This window comes from Panthera uncia, chromosome D2 (genome assembly GCF_023721935.1).
Source record: "Panthera uncia isolate 11264 chromosome D2, Puncia_PCG_1.0, whole genome shotgun sequence".
NCBI classification, from domain to species: Eukaryota; Metazoa; Chordata; class Mammalia; order Carnivora; family Felidae; genus Panthera; species Panthera uncia.
The window spans coordinates 68303898-68319595 of NC_064818.1; the positions used below are offsets into that span (position 1 = coordinate 68303898).

Consider the following 15698-nt stretch of genomic DNA (forward strand, 5'->3'; position numbering starts at 1 on the left):
GAGCCAAGAGGGAGATGCGTTACGGTCGTATTACAATTTCTCTTACGAGTTCTCTGTCGAATTCTGGGCGCAGTTAGAAAGCAGGCAGCTCACGCGTTACAGGGGGGACCGCTGGCGAGACCCCGCCATTAGAAACAAATCCTAATCGCTTTCCTGCTGGAGACCTTTGCCTGAGTTTAGCTTCGGATTAACAGAGCCTTTCTTTCCCTCCCTCCGTCAAAGAGTCTCATTCCTAACTAATATATTCTGCAGGTGACATCCTGTCTCACACGGTGATAGATTTGCTTTAATTCAGGAAAATCAGCCGTAGACATTGTTTTACAAGAAGTTAACAGAAATTAGGCAAAATGGAAGGTCATATCATTCAACTCACATCACTGGCTATATCTCCAGAGACGCGAGCAGCCTGGAAGGGAAGAGCGTCTATCGTCAGCTTGTAGCCTTGAGCACGGAGATTACGCCAAGACTCCTTGTATTTGGCCTACAGTAGGAACACATGTAGATCTTCTTTAAAAAAAAAAAAAAGAAAATTACACGAACCGACGAACAAAGGCTACCCCTTTCATTTGTAGTATGGCGTTCGAGAATCGATTTCTGACCAGCAAAAGCTCTCTCTTTTGCAAAGACAATCTCATTAGCATTCACACTGGCGTGCTCTCTGACTCATGTGTACGCGCCACACTTGAGGAAAAATGCATTTACCATGAGCATCTAAAAGACGTTTTTTAAGTTTCTGGGAGAACCAGAAGGGCCACCGTTAGAGCCCATCACGGCCACAGACAGACGTGGCTTTGGAGCACGTCTGCACCTCAGCTTACGTCAAGAAAGGCTTACGTCACTCAGATTGGCCGCGTTTGCTTTGGCTCGGGCGAACTCAGGCAGACCCAGGGTCATTGTGTACCGGTGCCTCTCCTCGTCCCCGGCTGCTTTATAGAGGCGCTGGGTAGAAAAAGAACGAAGAAAAAGCAAGGAGATAACGCTCAGTGCTTCTGCAACGCTGCAGGTCCCTCGCTGGCAAGCGGGAAATAGGTTTGCAGAAATAGGTTTGCGGAAGGCCACTCGCTGTGTCACAGATACACCTTCAGCCCTGGGGAAGATCTTTCTTTCAATAAAGTCAGTTCTTTCATGAGTCAAATTGAGTGACATAAAAGGAGTATGTAAGACATTGCAAGTTGCTTCTGACGGGGTTCGGGACAGGTCACCCCAAAATACGGCACCTTGGCGTACTGAATGCTTTAAGCTGAAGGAATCTGGGAAACAGCAGGTGCCAGAAGAACTCTTTCTTCTCCCCTCTCCTGAAGCAGGTCAGAAGACCCTCCTGTGAGAGATGCCCTCCCCACACCCAGAGGCGATGAGCGTCCTTATCTCTGAAGACAGAGGGCTGCAGAGAGGAATCTGAGCGAACAGACCGAGCTAAGTGTGCCCCTGTTCTTAGCTCATCACGTTTTGCCGTGACTCTCTACTCTTCATCGAACCTCGTACTGAAACGCTCAGGTCTAACCCGTTTCTTCTGTCTTCATTTCCTTATGAAGGCTCCCCGTACCATGTAAAACTTGAGTTAAATAAACTAGTATGCTTTTCTTTTGTTAATCTGCCTTTTGTTACAGAAGCCGCACTGAGACCCTATGTTGGGTAAAAGAAAAGGTAATTTTTCCTCCTTACGCTTTGCCCAATAATAGGCCGAGGAAAGAAAACCACATTTAGGAACACTATCAAAGCTCTTCTCATTGTAAACTTTTCCCTTGAGGATATAGTGTACAGATGATAAATACCAAGATCCAGGGGGATTTGGGAGAAGCCCTGGTTGGCGGAAGGGAGGCTCCCAAACTCTGGTCTGCATCCTTTCCTAAAGCCCCAGCTCCTTCCGTGAGCAAACTCCCACCAAGGCCGCCCTGCATGGCCTCCGCCAGTTATGAAAACACCTATTCTTTTTTTTTTTTAATTTTTTTTTTCAACGTTTTTTATTTATTTTTGGGACAGAGAGAGACAGAGCATGAACGGGGGAGGGGCAGAGAGAGAGGGAGACACAGAATCGGAAACAGGCTCCAGGCTCCGAGCCATCAGCCCAGAGCCTGACGCAGGGCTCGAACTCACAGACCGCGAGATCGTGACCTGGCTGAAGTCGGACGCTTAACCGACTGCGCCACCCAGGCGCCCCTGAAAACACCTATTCTTGTGATCAGAAATGGCTCTGTGACTGGTGAGTTCTCTGAGGCCAGAGGTCATCACAAGAGGCAGTGTTACCCCATAGCATCCAGCTCACGCAGCAGGCAGGAAAGCCTGGACAGGAATTTAAAATTGAGAACGGTCGCTACCCAAGCTCTTGGGGACATTCTTATCCTACGCTGCTGTCTCTTACTTTTTGACTTGAGGGAGAGTGGACCCTAATTGTATAAATAGCCAAATCTCGACTGGCTTCTAAAAGAGTCGGGAAGAAAATCTGAAAAACTCAGGACGATGCCAAATTTAATTCCCTGCCAAGCTCGATTTCTGTTTCAAACTTGCAAGACAGCCACCAAGGAGTAGAACCAAAGGGGCTGGACCACTGATTTTATGTAATAAGATCCCCTCCCCTGTGTGCCGCTCTGGTAGAGATATTTAAATAAAGTGAGCAAACAGCAAGTAAGGGAGAAGGCAGAAATTCCAGAGGTCCGACCAACAGCATTCTACGTAACCGGCCTTGCATCAGCACCCCTGAATAACCACACATCCTTCCAAGAATAATCATCAGAATGACCACAGACGTGCGGTTAGCCATTATGTTCCTAGACAGAACAGATGAACGACGGACCAGTACTCTCAAACTTTAATGTGCCAAGGAAACACGTGAGGACCCCGTTAAAGGACCATGGGCATTCAGTGGGTCAGGGGTGGGGCCCGAGGTTCGGCACTTCTAACAAGCCCCCCAGGATATCCTGCTGGTCCGTGATTGCCCTTGAGGGGCAAGACTAGAGTCTGAACCAGATTTCCAACTAGGCCTTCCTTCCCTCTGGAAAATGTTTACATTCCATATGTGACGTTCTTTTCTTTCCAAACCCCCGTGCAAACACGCGTGCTTTTTCCTGGCCCCAACCCCACAAATACACGTTATTTTTAACAAGCTAGCAGTTTTTAAAAAGGCCATTCCAAAGCCATCCGATTTTACCTCATTGGTAATCTGGTTGCTGAGTTTTGCATGAAGGAGGCTGGGGGTGTCTGTCACAGCTGTGTACTTGAATGACTGGGGATGCTGACGGTATTTACTCTGAGGGAAGAAGACGACTTGTTAGGCATCAAACCAGAAGGAGACGAAGCTCTCTAAGCACTGGTTATAAAATCTCACTTTGCAAAGGCTGCTAGTCTGTTCCCGGAATCCAGTCCGACACCTGCTCTCGTGACCTCGGAGCTCAGAGGGAGGAAGACGCAGAGGAGGACAGGACGGACTGAATCAGATGCTTACCCACAGGAAGAGGAGAGGACATCTAGCCCTTTGCCATGAATGGGAACGTGACTATTGAAATTTGCAGTTTGCTCCCGACCTTTGTTCACTGGAGACCCAGAGCCCCTCGGCTCTGGGAATGTCCCAGAAAGAACTGTGCAGCTTTAAAAAAAAAAAAAAAATACCGATTGCCTGCACCCCGCCCCGGGAGACCAGGATTCATTAAACTGTCAGTGGGCCCAGGCATCTGTATTTTTTTTTGAAGCTCCAAAGACAATTCTGATGCCCCACCAGGTTCAGAAACCACTCTCTTTTGAGATTTCACTGGAAAAGTAAAGCGCAAAGTTCAATCTGAACTCCCACGGTGAGGCCAGCTCCGTTTTCTCAGAGCTCCTAATCAATGTGTGAGCCCACCTGATACTTCCAGTGCCCTCCGTTATGCCCTCCTGTCCTTGCATCTACAGTGAGTGGACGTCCCAGAGCCCTTGCAGGTGTAAGTAAGATTCCTCAGAAGCTCAAAGGGCTTAGAATTCTAGACTTCTGTATTTTTACCATGAAATTATCACCAAGCTTCTAACAACCATTTCCCAGCCACCAGAGAAGCATAGTTGCTTGGACTATTAGCGCTAATCCTCATAAAAACTAAACGAGAGGGGTAGGAGTACCCCCATTTAACCGATTACAAAGGTGAGACTCAGAGAGGGCAGGTGACAGGCTGGAGGTCACACAGCAAATGAGCACTGGCCTAGGATTTCAGTCTCCATCTGTTGGTCTCCAAAGCCGGCCTTTTTGTCATTGTACCACAGGGCCACTCTTCAAAGGGACCCTAGGGAAGCAGATCTTACGAGTCAGTGAATAATTCTTATGTGTTCATAAGGGACTGGCTTGATATGTGCAAAGCTGTCTTAAATGACATCCAGTCTAAATGGAGGATCTCATAACAGAACAGAGGCCCCAGAAGAGGTTATGTGGTGAACGGCCACGGTTAACAGTTAACCTCTAACTGGCTTCAGCAGGAAGAAGTAAGCTGAATGCTTATTTGTCCCGTGGAAATAAGACGGATACCCCTCAGCCCTCCAGGGTCCCCGGTCACCTCACTGATGAGTTCAGATGCCTTCTTTCTCCCTTCGATCTCTAACGTGCCTGGAATGACACAGGGAACGCCTCTCATGAAGTTCAGGTCTGACCGGTACAAATTCTAGAAGAGACAACACAAGGAATCAGAAAAGCCAAACTCACAGAACAAGGAAGCAAGGAGAAGCCGGAGGACCCACGAGAGGATAACGTCGTCATTAGAACTCACGGCCAAGCCAGTGTCTCCAGACAGAGCATCCTCAGCAAACACACGGTGCCTCCCAGTAAGTGTTTGTGGGGGAAACAAAAATGTAGGTCAAAAGAAAAACGATTCTGCTGTCACCTGTCTCCGTAGCTTTGGAGGGAGGTGAGGCAGGTTTTTATCTTCATGGGGGCTATCAAGACATAAAGGCTGGAGTGGATTGTGCTTGGAAAGTCAGTTGTCTTGGGGCAAATGTGGAAATGACGGTTTAATAGGCCTTCTAAAATAAAACCCAGCAGCAGAGGGTGGCATTAATTAATCATGGGTTAAGAAAGAACTAATAAATGAATCCAGAATCATCTGGCACAGGCCTGTCTGTGTGGGTAGGGGCGAGTGTGTGTACCTGAGTGATCCGGGCTGACAGTTTAAAGGGTCCCCAAATTCGCTCCCCTGCAGCCACCCAGGTGCCCCCCCTCCCCCGCCCCCGGCCGTTGCTGCCTTCCAAGTGCTGTCACAGCGAGAGGCAAGGGCAGGCGAGGGCTCCGCTCAAGTGACACACAGGCCCTGAGCTGAGCGTGGCAGCTCCATGGTTGCAGCTGCTCTGGGGTTCCTGACAGCTTCTGGCAGCCGGTAAACACCGTACACGGGCGGAAAACCCGAACAGACGACAGATACCCAGATCTGAGTGTCCCTTTGCTTCCAGGCACTGTCGAACCAGGATGCAGGTTTTGTGCGGTGTTTTGCTTTCCAACCCCAGCCTGTTACTTGCAAAGCCCATAGCACAGAAACCTAGAAAGGTAGGCAACAGGGGGAGTGCCAAACAGGACGCTGCCGCCTGTGGAGGGGAGACATCCGGGATCTCTTTGGGGGTGAGGAAATCCTCGGTGCTCCCCAATAATCCCAGGCCACCTGCTTCCAGAAACAGGTGACTCGAGCTTGACACGCACGTGGGAGGCCCGTGAAGGTCTCCACCACTCGTCGCGGGGACCCAGGAAGGACTGCTGGGGCCCGGATGCCCTGCCCTCCCCCACACACTCGCCTCTGCCTGAAGTGGGTCCGCTCTGACCCCAGCCTCTCCTAACGGAGCATGGCCTCCCTCAGAAAACGGGCAGCCTGGGAATTTACGAAGCACGAAGAAGAGCCCCCCCGCCTCCCCCCGGTCAGACCTGAGGCCAAAGGCAGTGCCGGTAGCAAATCTTCAACATGCAAAACATGTGAGCGGAGGGCATCCTGGTCAGACGCCATCTAAGTTCACGTGTCAGCCCCCCTTTCTCACTGACAGTTGTGGGGTCTCGGGCAAGGTCTCTCTTTAACTTCTTCGAGCCTCCCTGTCATTTCTAAAATGGGGTAAAGACTACTGATATGGGGTTATTTCGAGGGTCAAATGAGATCATGTGTGAAAACGTCATGTTTGGAACCAGTGGATGTTTCCCGTTGCCATTAGATCTGTGTAACTGTGCTGGGCAGGAGCACGGGGCAGCGTTTCCCAAGAAGACCCCGGTTTGGGATTTCTCACCTCCGGAATCCCCTGCGGCACCAACGGGAGCTTGGAGTCACTGCCTCCTGGTCAAATCTGAGAGGACAGAGCCCTGAGAGAGAGGCCAGGTCCCCTTACCTCGCTCTGCAACTTGTGGGCTCTCTTGGCACAGCTGAGCCTCAGGTCTTCGGCCAAGGAAGTGTACTGGGGGAGCGGGTGTCTGTAGTCCTGGTCGCTGGCCAGGCTCTGAGCCTTCCTGGCATGCACCAGGGTCACCATGTCCAATGGCAGATGGAAGTGTGCCTTGGAGAGTTCAAAGCCTTTCTTGTAATTCACCTAGAGGGGCAGACAGATCAACAGCCGCTATTTCAAAGCCACCATTTGCACAGGGACCATCAGGGACAGCGAGTGCAGTGAGAGTCTCCCAGGTGAGCCCCGGAGACGTTCTGGCGGGACCGCTGCTCCTTTCTTGTAGGGATTGGCTTAATTAGCAGGATTCATGACACTCACCACCCTCAGCTCCTGGAGGTCACTGACTTAGATGATGAAGGCCCACGGCTCCCCCAGTTGGGGCAATACAGAAGTGCAGGAGACCTACATCACATCACGTCAGTGATTCCCTTGCTGGGTCTTTAGATCTTCCCATTTGCCAGAGGCAAGAAGGTACATGGCTAACCTGTGAGGGCACGGAGCCCGCCAGAGTTTCTCCCCCTCCCCCTGTCAGGTTCAGACTTTAGACACCGGGGACTCCCTTCTCGGGCTTAGCCGATGAAGAGCTTCTTCAAAGCATCAGACGACATCCTAAGAAGTCTGGGGGCAGGGGCGCCTGGGTGCTGAGCGGGTTGAGCATCTTACTCTTGATTTCGGCTCAGGTCATGATCTCACTGATCGTGAGTTCAGGCCCCGTGCTGGGCTCTCCACTGACTATGCAGAGCCTGCTTGGAACTCTCTCTCTCCCCCCCTTTCTCTCTGCTCCTCCTCTTCTCGCTCTCTCAAAATAAATAAATAAACTTGAAAAATGTAATTAAAAAAAAAAAGAAATCTGGGGGCCAACAGCAGTGGGTAGACGCTTGGAAAGCCAGTTCTGAGGGATGGGTATTCCCAAGAGGCACGCTGAGGGAGGAGAGGACAGACCACAAGCTCCACGGCAGTCCTCAGAGAAGCTGCCGGAAGGTCTGCGAAGCTCACTCTGGGCTTTCTCAGGAGTCAGGTGCGTAACTTCCACCTCCGCCATCTTTCCTGGAGCCCCGGCCACCCCTCCCTTACCTCCTGCTCCCATCTAGCACCCTCCCCTGACCCCTAGCATAAAGGCCAGGACAATTCATGTGCAACCCCACATTCTTCGGTCAGCACTCCAGCCCAGAAAGGGGTGGGGGTTGGGGGGGAAGAATGTTAGAAATGGGGAAACTGAGGCGGAGAACATGTGAAGCTGTGGACAGAGCCTGAGATGGAGGGCTGGCACCATATTCACTTTCTAGCTGATCTTAGACAAGGGACTGAGGCGCTCAGAGTCTAGGTCTTATCAGTAAACCGGGATGGATAAGACGATAATGTTCCTCAAGAGAGTTCGTCCAATGGTTAAGGGAGACCCAGGGTGTAAAGGTGCTTCGTCCTTCGTAACACAGTAGATATACGTCAGCGTCTAGCCCCACCGTTTGCCAGCGCACATATGTGCAAGGGGACACTGCGTACACACTCGTGCCAGCATCCAGAGGGTCGAAACCACGGGCTGCAAACTCAGACGTTTCCAGGCACCCAGACGATAGCACCAGTGAGTAAGGCGGGCAGTGAGGGAAAAGGAGGCGGCCGCCTGACCAGGAGATCATAGGTCCCTTCTAAACGGAGCTCTCGGTCGTCAACGTCAACTGTGGCCTTGAGGAATCCAGGGCCAGCTTCTGGCTGGAAGTCTACGACCTTTATGCAAAATGTTCCACTTTTAAAGGTTTGCGACTAATTCACTCTGCAGACCAAACAAAACAGCTCTGTCGTCCAAACCTAGCCCACAGGCCCCCGTTCGTGGCCACTGATCACATCACAGAATGGCCCAAGGGAGCTCAGGGGTCGTCTGGCTCAAACTGTCACTTGACACAGGAAGAAGCTCAAGCCCAGAGGAGCCAAGGGACCCAACAAAGGCACACAGCTAGTTAGGACAGAGCCAACAGCCACAACCGGAAGGACAAACGACACACGCTGGCCGTGCACCATTAGGTGAGGGCCCCCCAGTCCCGCTGCATTTTTTTCTCCTACTTACTTCACTCTGCAGCGAGTTCGCATACACTGAATGTGCAAGGCTGATATCGTCTTCCAAGCTCCGGGAGCCAAGCATCTGCCCTTTCATTTTCTCAAATGCCTCTTTGTATTTGTACTAAAGGGAAAGAGAGCGGGAGAGAGTAACAGCTCGGGGACAAGGGACACGGAATGGGAGAGGTGGGTATTGGGCGAAAATGTTTTGTTCTTTTGACAGTGACTGGGTGAGTTAAAAGAAAACGCGCGGGAGTCGTCAAAAGGCCTATTCTTTCATATGCAAGACTCCCAATGACTAAAGGGCTGGATATGAACTGGCAGGACATGTTAGCACTTGGGCGGCCCGCGCTAGAAGAAGGTGGGTGCATTGTTAACAGTCTCTGCACGCGGACTTGCTTTAGGAAAGCGCCTGGTGGAGGGTGCATTTCATCTGCCCGGGGTCCAGAGTTACAGTCCGGCATTTGGCTTTGTACCCCGGCTAGGGGATTTTTTTTTGTTGTATGGTATGTTCTCTCTCACTGGTCGTTACCAGATTGCCCTAACACAGTCAGTTGGGAAAGCAGAGGACAGTATCCACAGGCAAAAGAAGGCAGGGGTTGGGGGCAAAAGGAGTAAAAATCGGTTAGGATTAAACATTGACACGGTAATGGAGGTGGATGCTCACGTCACTTATGATTTCGCCGGAAGCCTTTGCTGCCTGAAATGGAATGGCATCCAGTCTCAATTTATATCCACCGTCTCGAAGTTTGCTCCAGGATTCCCTGTAACGTGTCTGTTGGGAACATGTGGACAAATAAAGACCTTCGTGTGACCTGGTGGTTCTGAGATGCTCATTACCAAGATGGGCATCGGCTTTGTTATGGGTTTTCTCCCCCAGCGCCCGGTTGGAGTTAGAAATCACTGTGTCTTAGCAAAAACCGAGAAAGAGTTGAAGCCTGCCTCACGCCCACCCACGGGAGGGAGAGTCTTTTGGAGGCGACTCGTTAGAGTCAGACCCAGATTTCTCTGAGCAGCAAGCCGAGTGGAAGAAGGAGGCATAAGGCTGAGCGTGCACAGATCTTGACGTAAGATAAGGAGAACACAACTGTCTCTGTCGAAGAACAGGAAAGGGGGGGGTTGCTGATCAAGGTCACGGGAGGGAAGGGTCTCTCCTCGCCATAGCCGTTGGCTGCCCTCACCTATATTCTGACGCTCCCGCATTTCACCCCCTCAGTACCAACGCCTTTTGTAGTAAGGCGGTTTTCCTAGTCTCATTCTTGCAAATGAGCTTGACTCCTCTGTAGGACGGCCTACCTAGCCCGCAGAACTCAGCAGCGCAAATGAAAGCATGGGGCCCCTTGGTCACAAATATTACAAATTTCAAGATGGTGACAGCAGAGCATTCAAGTAAGCTCCAGGCCCTTCTGAGTACGGGATGCTTCTGAGCACAGGCTGCCGGGCACTGCCCAGGTCCCCGGATCCCCCGGAATGAAAGCCAGTGCCCCATCCGCCAGCCTCACCTCACTGATATTCATGGCATTCAGCTTGGCCAGGAGGACTTCAGGGAGGTCGGCTGTCTGAGTGTAATGGTGCTTTATGTTTTCTCCTTGTTCCTTATATAACCTCTGTGGAGGAAGAGAGGTTTTGCATTAAACCCAGGAGGTTCTTCCACACAGCCATCAGCCAAGTTACACTCCGGGAGACAAGGGACAGCTGCCACCTCCCCATAGGGACAGGATCTTGGGTGCCCTGCCTCCACCTGGATCCCACAGCCAGCACGGTGACACAGGCTTCATGCCCTCCTGAGTCCTACGTCCCAGCTCAGAACACGACAGGCTGAAACCTGCCTCTGCGTTAACACTCTACTTGTAGCATAAACCCGACACGGTGTCAGATGGGAAAATGAGGTCTAGTTAACACCTAATAATTTTGTTATTAACCATAAAGCGTGGGAGGGCATTAAAATTCAGAAGCATGAAAGAGGGCTCTTCCACAGGGGCGTCTGGACCTACTTCGATCCCCACTCCCTTCCTCCGTCTCGAGGATTCTTGTGCTAATAAATGTCTACCAGGTGGGTCTGGGGTGTCTTTCATGCGGAACTCTGATTTGGGCTTATGACATCCTCATAGTGATGACACACGAAGTTGGCATCGGCCACCAGAGAAAGTTTCTAAGCCGGGCTTTTCCATCCCAAATCTTAGTAGCTGTGTCCAAAGTTTCTACGTATCACAGCACTGCCCCCTAGAGTTGGTTAGGGTAAGGAAGAAGCCCGGGTTGTTTTTCTTCATACAAAAGTTCTTGTTTGACCATCTGTGTTTTTCAGAATTTAATTTGTTTCTGATGGGCTGCTTGTCAAGAAATTATAAATTCCTAAACCCGTAAGTTTGTAAATCATCCCAAAACTTATTCTGATAGGCACTCAGGACATTTCCAAATGCCTGTTAAATAAGGCACAATCAGAATAAAATATTCAATTGGGAAGCATGAGAGATAATTTTGAAACTCCTCTTCACCAAGGGTTGCACATTTTCCTCACGGCAAGTTGAATGGTTTGAAGATATTTATAAGGCGTGTCTGCCCCACTTTACAAAGATCTGCGGGCCTCTCTCAGCAGAATCAGCCAAATGGGGTTAACCCATGTCCTAAAGTGAGTTTTTATGGGACCTCATCATTCAATTTGGTCTCCAACGAACGCCATGCAGTGAGGACAAAAGGCCAGGTCTCAGTTTCACGTTAAAAAGGGAAGACGGGAAGTGAGTTCACCGTTAGTCTCGTGCCCGCAAGACCCAAATCATTTCCAAAGTCTTTGGGGGAATTCAGAGAGCAAGAATTCCTGCCCTCGGGTCCCAAGGAGGACTAGCGGGGGCTGAGTCTTCCAGATGCCAAGAATTTTCACTCCCAAAGTTCCAGTTCTGGAAACACCTTAAAACAAAAAGGAGAGGGGAAAAGCACCCCCCCTCCACACACACACACAAATCTTGAAGATATGCAAATGGGAAGACAGGAGAGCATGAGGGCAGTGGGGTGACAGAGCCCCACTTGGCATCAGAAGAGCGGTAACACCCCATTTGCATCCTAATGAGGAAGCACCCCCGCTAAGGTGCTCCTTGGCAAAGGACAAGGAGTTCCTTCATCCTTCGAACAACAGAAAGAGCAAGGCAAGGAACCCTCAGCTTCAATCGCAGTGTTGAAAGAAGAGCCCACTCTTAGAGTTCATAATGTATATATATTATCACTTACATCCACGGCTTGGGTATAACTAATTCTGGCCTGGACCATCTCCGGAGTGTCTTTAATACTGGTAAACTTCAAAGCATCTGGAGGCTGACGGTACTTCTTCTGTTGAGCAGAAAAAGATCAAAGCTGTGAATTTTGTGCCGCTCTTTCATGCCATTTGAAAGGGAAAATCATAGGTTGCTTGAGATTAGAGTGAATTTGTGAACATAATTATTATTCGGCTTCCTCCATCTTTATATCCTAGGTGCCTTCAGGTTAATATTTGTTTCAATTTAAGAATAACCTCATGTCAATTAACATTAAAGTATTTCTAGCTGGTGCAAAGAAAACATCGCGAAATTGGGTTATACCGGTAAAATACCGGGGGATGTATGCCTAGGAAAGGGTTCTTTTTGTGGGTTTCAAATGCTGCGTTGTTTACATCTCTTAGTTTGGGTCTCCCAAGCAAGAAGGTGGTTACATTTATCAATTGAAGCTTCCCGCTTTCCTTCCACGAAAGGACTTGGTGGAGATTATCAGAGTCAAAACCCTCCCATTTAACAGTCAGGGATCACAACTATTCAATCACTTTAGAACTTGGTTCAGTTAACATGAGCAAGGATTCTTTAGAATGTTACGATAACAAGAAGAAGGGTGCTATGGTTGAAAGGAAGGAGCTTACATTTTGAAAGACACTGGAAACAAACAAACAAACAAACACAGAATCACAAAGAATTCCAATGCTGGCAAAGACCTAGATACCCAATTCTGATTCTAAAAGTCATGCTTAAATTAATTCCGGGTTTGTTTGTTGTTTTTTTTTTTAATCCAAATACATTTCCAGGAGACTAGGACAGTCGCACTCTTAACGGACTTATGAAGTGTATCGTTCCTCAAATCAAAGACCTATTTTATGAACACTTCCTCATTTATCAGGGTCAATTTTTGTAGCCTGGGTTGATTAAGGAAGACAGGGTTCGGTATCCAGCCATCTCTGTTGGGTCACTCTGCTAAGTTTTATCAGAACACAGCCATGCTCGTTCACATACACGGTGGTCTGTGGTTGTGTTCACACAGAGGTGGCAGGGCCGAGGAGCCGCAACGGGAACTGTGTGGCTCACAAAGCTGAAGACACTCCCTATCTGGTCCTTTACAAGAAAAGGTCTGCCGACTCCTGCTTTAAGAGACAGGCGTGTATGCATCTGTGGTTTTCTCAGCAGTGTGTGGCATTCGGGCTGAAAATTAAGAGGTCAGCCAATTTGACACTGAACTGGAAGTGTGGGAAACAGAAGTGAGGTGATTAGGGAGAACGGCTGAAAGATTTTCTTGCCTTACTGAAGTTTGAGGACTGGCATGCAGCATAGAAGATAAGCCAATTTGTTGAGTAAGTCTGCAAAATGAGGTGGAAAATTAAGCCCACTGTGGGATAAACAGTTCCAGAAAGCTCCCTTGGATGCCAGACTTAGATGCATGAAAGAATCATCTTGAAGTCTAAATTGTGTGTATGATTTATTTTTCACATCCTTTTATGAGTGGGCCCAATGAGAGCTTAGGAGCATGAGTCTTCCAACCTAGATGTTTGCTGCGGCAAGTTTCTCAAAATCATCCTTTGAGGAAGGTCTTTCCTCAGTCAGGATGAACTACTTAGGGCAGTGAAGTGTCCACTGAGCCTTGAATGTTGACTAAGATTTCCTAAAAATTAGGCCCATCAGAGTGAACCCGCTTTTGGAACCAGCTCTGTGACATGTCAGGCTAACCAGAATATTCTCCCATGGGAAAGATATCAACGCTGGGCAGGTGTGTTTGAAAAACCAACTTAGGTGTCTTTCTGTCCTACCTACACATTCAGTAAGAAAGTGTTCTCAAAACAAAGTCCCAGGAGGCTCATTACAAAGACTACCATCCTCTGTGGCTGCAGCCGTGGTGATCCCCTCCCCACCCAGGAAAATCCAGAAAGACCAGGTTACTCTGGAGGCAACTAGAAAAATTCTCACTTGCCTTCTGAGCAAGTTCCTCCCCAAACAGACATGAACAGAGGTGGGATTTGGGTTGTTCGAGGACGGGCAGCCTCCGTGTGAGCACGAGGCAATGACAACTCCCTGGTGTGTCTAGTCCAGTGGCTCTCCACCTTCCGGCAGCATCTGGAGACACTGAGGGTCGTCATACCTGGGCAGAGGGTGCTACTGGCATCTAGTGGGTGGAGGCCAGGGGTGCAGCCAGACACCCCACGTGACTCAGGACAGCCGCCACAACAGAGAGCTTTCGGAATGCCAATAGTTCTGAGAGGGAGAAACCCTGATCAGATCTTTAAAAGACCTGTTTAATGAAACTCTCCCCAAAATGTGAGCAGACAGATCTTTTTAGCACGCTGTAATGCCTTAGGGTCCAGCTAGGGTGGCTGCAGGTGGACCGGCGTGAGATTTAAGTAGAAGTGAGACCCCTCAACAGGAGAGACCCGGGTCACGTGCTCCACACCACGTGAATATTCAAAAACTGTTTACACTGTGGCGGGAAGAGAGAGAGAGAGAGAGAGAGAGAGAGAGAGAGAGAAAAGGGGCATCAAGTCCCGAAAGAGCTTTCTGGGTGCAATAAATGTTATCTTTTCATCATCTCTCCCTTGTTGCTTCATTAAAAAAGGTAAGCTGGTGGGTAGCAATTGAGCTCTTTTTGATTGTCATTATTATTCATAATATCATTTGTCACCCACTTGGTTTTTGCCGGGGCTCTACGGGCCCCTACTGGTGTGTGTTTGGTATGTAGTTTCCCTCTAATTACCAGCCCTAGTCTGGGCTTCCGGGCCTTTCATGTAGCTTTGCCTTTTTCTTCGCCTTTTGAGTGGAAATTATTTTAATTTTATACAGCAATGCCACACGCCTAGTGCAGCCGGCCCTGTTGCACGCTGTCAGGAAATCTCACCTCGCTAATGAGTTCTCCTGCCTTCTTCGCCTGCTCCACATTTAATGACCCGGTGGCGACCCAGCCCGTGCCTTTCATCCACTTCACATCTGCCCTGTATTGGTTCTGATAAAGGAGAAAGAAGAAAAAGGCAGGCCATTGTTGGCGCGCAGACATTTAAAGGGCTGTTAACGGCTCCCAGATGTCGCCTTGGTGCTGGCTGAGTCAAATTAGATGCCACTTTTGTCTTATCCATTTCTGCACAGTCACAGGCAGGGCTCCAGAATGTCAATTAATTTCCCCTCTAATTGGAGCCTCCCGCTGCCGGTGGCGTTAGGCCCCACCCACGGGCGCCCGGGGGTGCAGCGGGAGGGGTCGGATCAACCTTGTCCCTCATTAGGGACGCGTGTCTACCTCGGGAAGAGGAGTGTCCTCATTGTCTGCTTTCCCCGTTTCCTTGTTGGAAATGACAAGCAGGGGAGAAGAAAATGAGAACTCACAACAGAACCCGGGTGGGGAGCTATTTGAGGGAATTTCACAAGACAGCCCAGGCCTCCCACGGTGCCGATTCCTTCCTATGCGCCTCGGTGCGGGGCAGGGGGCACATCTCATTTCTTTGCTCGCCGTGCGTGGAAGGAGTCGTTTTAATGGAAAGCCATTTAAATGGACGCTTCTCTAAAACTCGCGCATCACCTGTATCCCCCGAAACCGCTCTGCCGGGAAGGGTGTGTCTGTACCGCCCTCCCCACCGCCCGGCCCCCAGCGTGCAGGCAGCTGACCTGCCTTCTCAGCGCACAAGAGCCACCTGAAGGAGGAGGGGAGCCAGGTGGGGCACCCAGGAGAAAGGGGAGGGAGCGCTCAGGTTAGCGTGTGCCACTCTTCCCGCAAAGGGCACTGCCAGGGTTGGAAGGAGGGTGGGAGACCTCTCCCAGAACAGGCCGCGGTTGCGGAGGTCACCAACATGTCCCCCCCCCCCCCCCCCCCCCCCCAGCCAAGTAAAACAAAAGAGGGAAAACAGACGTACAGCAAATGCCCCGGAGGAAAAAAGTCGCTGGGTGGTGGTATAGTATCTGAAGCGGGCAGAGCTCAAATAAAGGTTAAACCACTAGGAAAGCTGAGCTGTGTCCGCCCTGGGATCCAGAAGCAGGTATGTCAGGGGATACACTACCATCTCGAGGGCAGTGGCGGGGCGG

At 50.1% G+C, this 15698-nt stretch overlaps 1 protein-coding gene across 7 annotated transcripts in view; it reads right to left on the bottom strand.

Annotated features, from left to right (window-relative positions):
• The window catches only part of NRAP (nebulin related anchoring protein), a 70182-nt gene that overhangs the window by 15363 nt on the left and 39121 nt on the right, over positions 1-15698 (bottom strand). For all 7 annotated transcript variants that reach the window (XM_049645791.1, XM_049645790.1, XM_049645788.1 and 4 more), the window contains 10 exons: positions 14527-14631; positions 11635-11733; positions 9915-10019; positions 9080-9187; positions 8423-8536; positions 6310-6507; positions 4512-4616; positions 3146-3244; positions 835-939; positions 374-481 (listed from right to left, as the gene is read on the bottom strand). In XM_049645791.1, the coding sequence (XP_049501748.1) occupies positions 374-481; positions 835-939; positions 3146-3244; positions 4512-4616; positions 6310-6507; positions 8423-8536; positions 9080-9187; positions 9915-10019; positions 11635-11733; positions 14527-14631 (1146 nt within the window). The remainder of the gene's footprint in view (positions 1-373; positions 482-834; positions 940-3145; positions 3245-4511; positions 4617-6309; positions 6508-8422; positions 8537-9079; positions 9188-9914; positions 10020-11634; positions 11734-14526; positions 14632-15698) is intronic.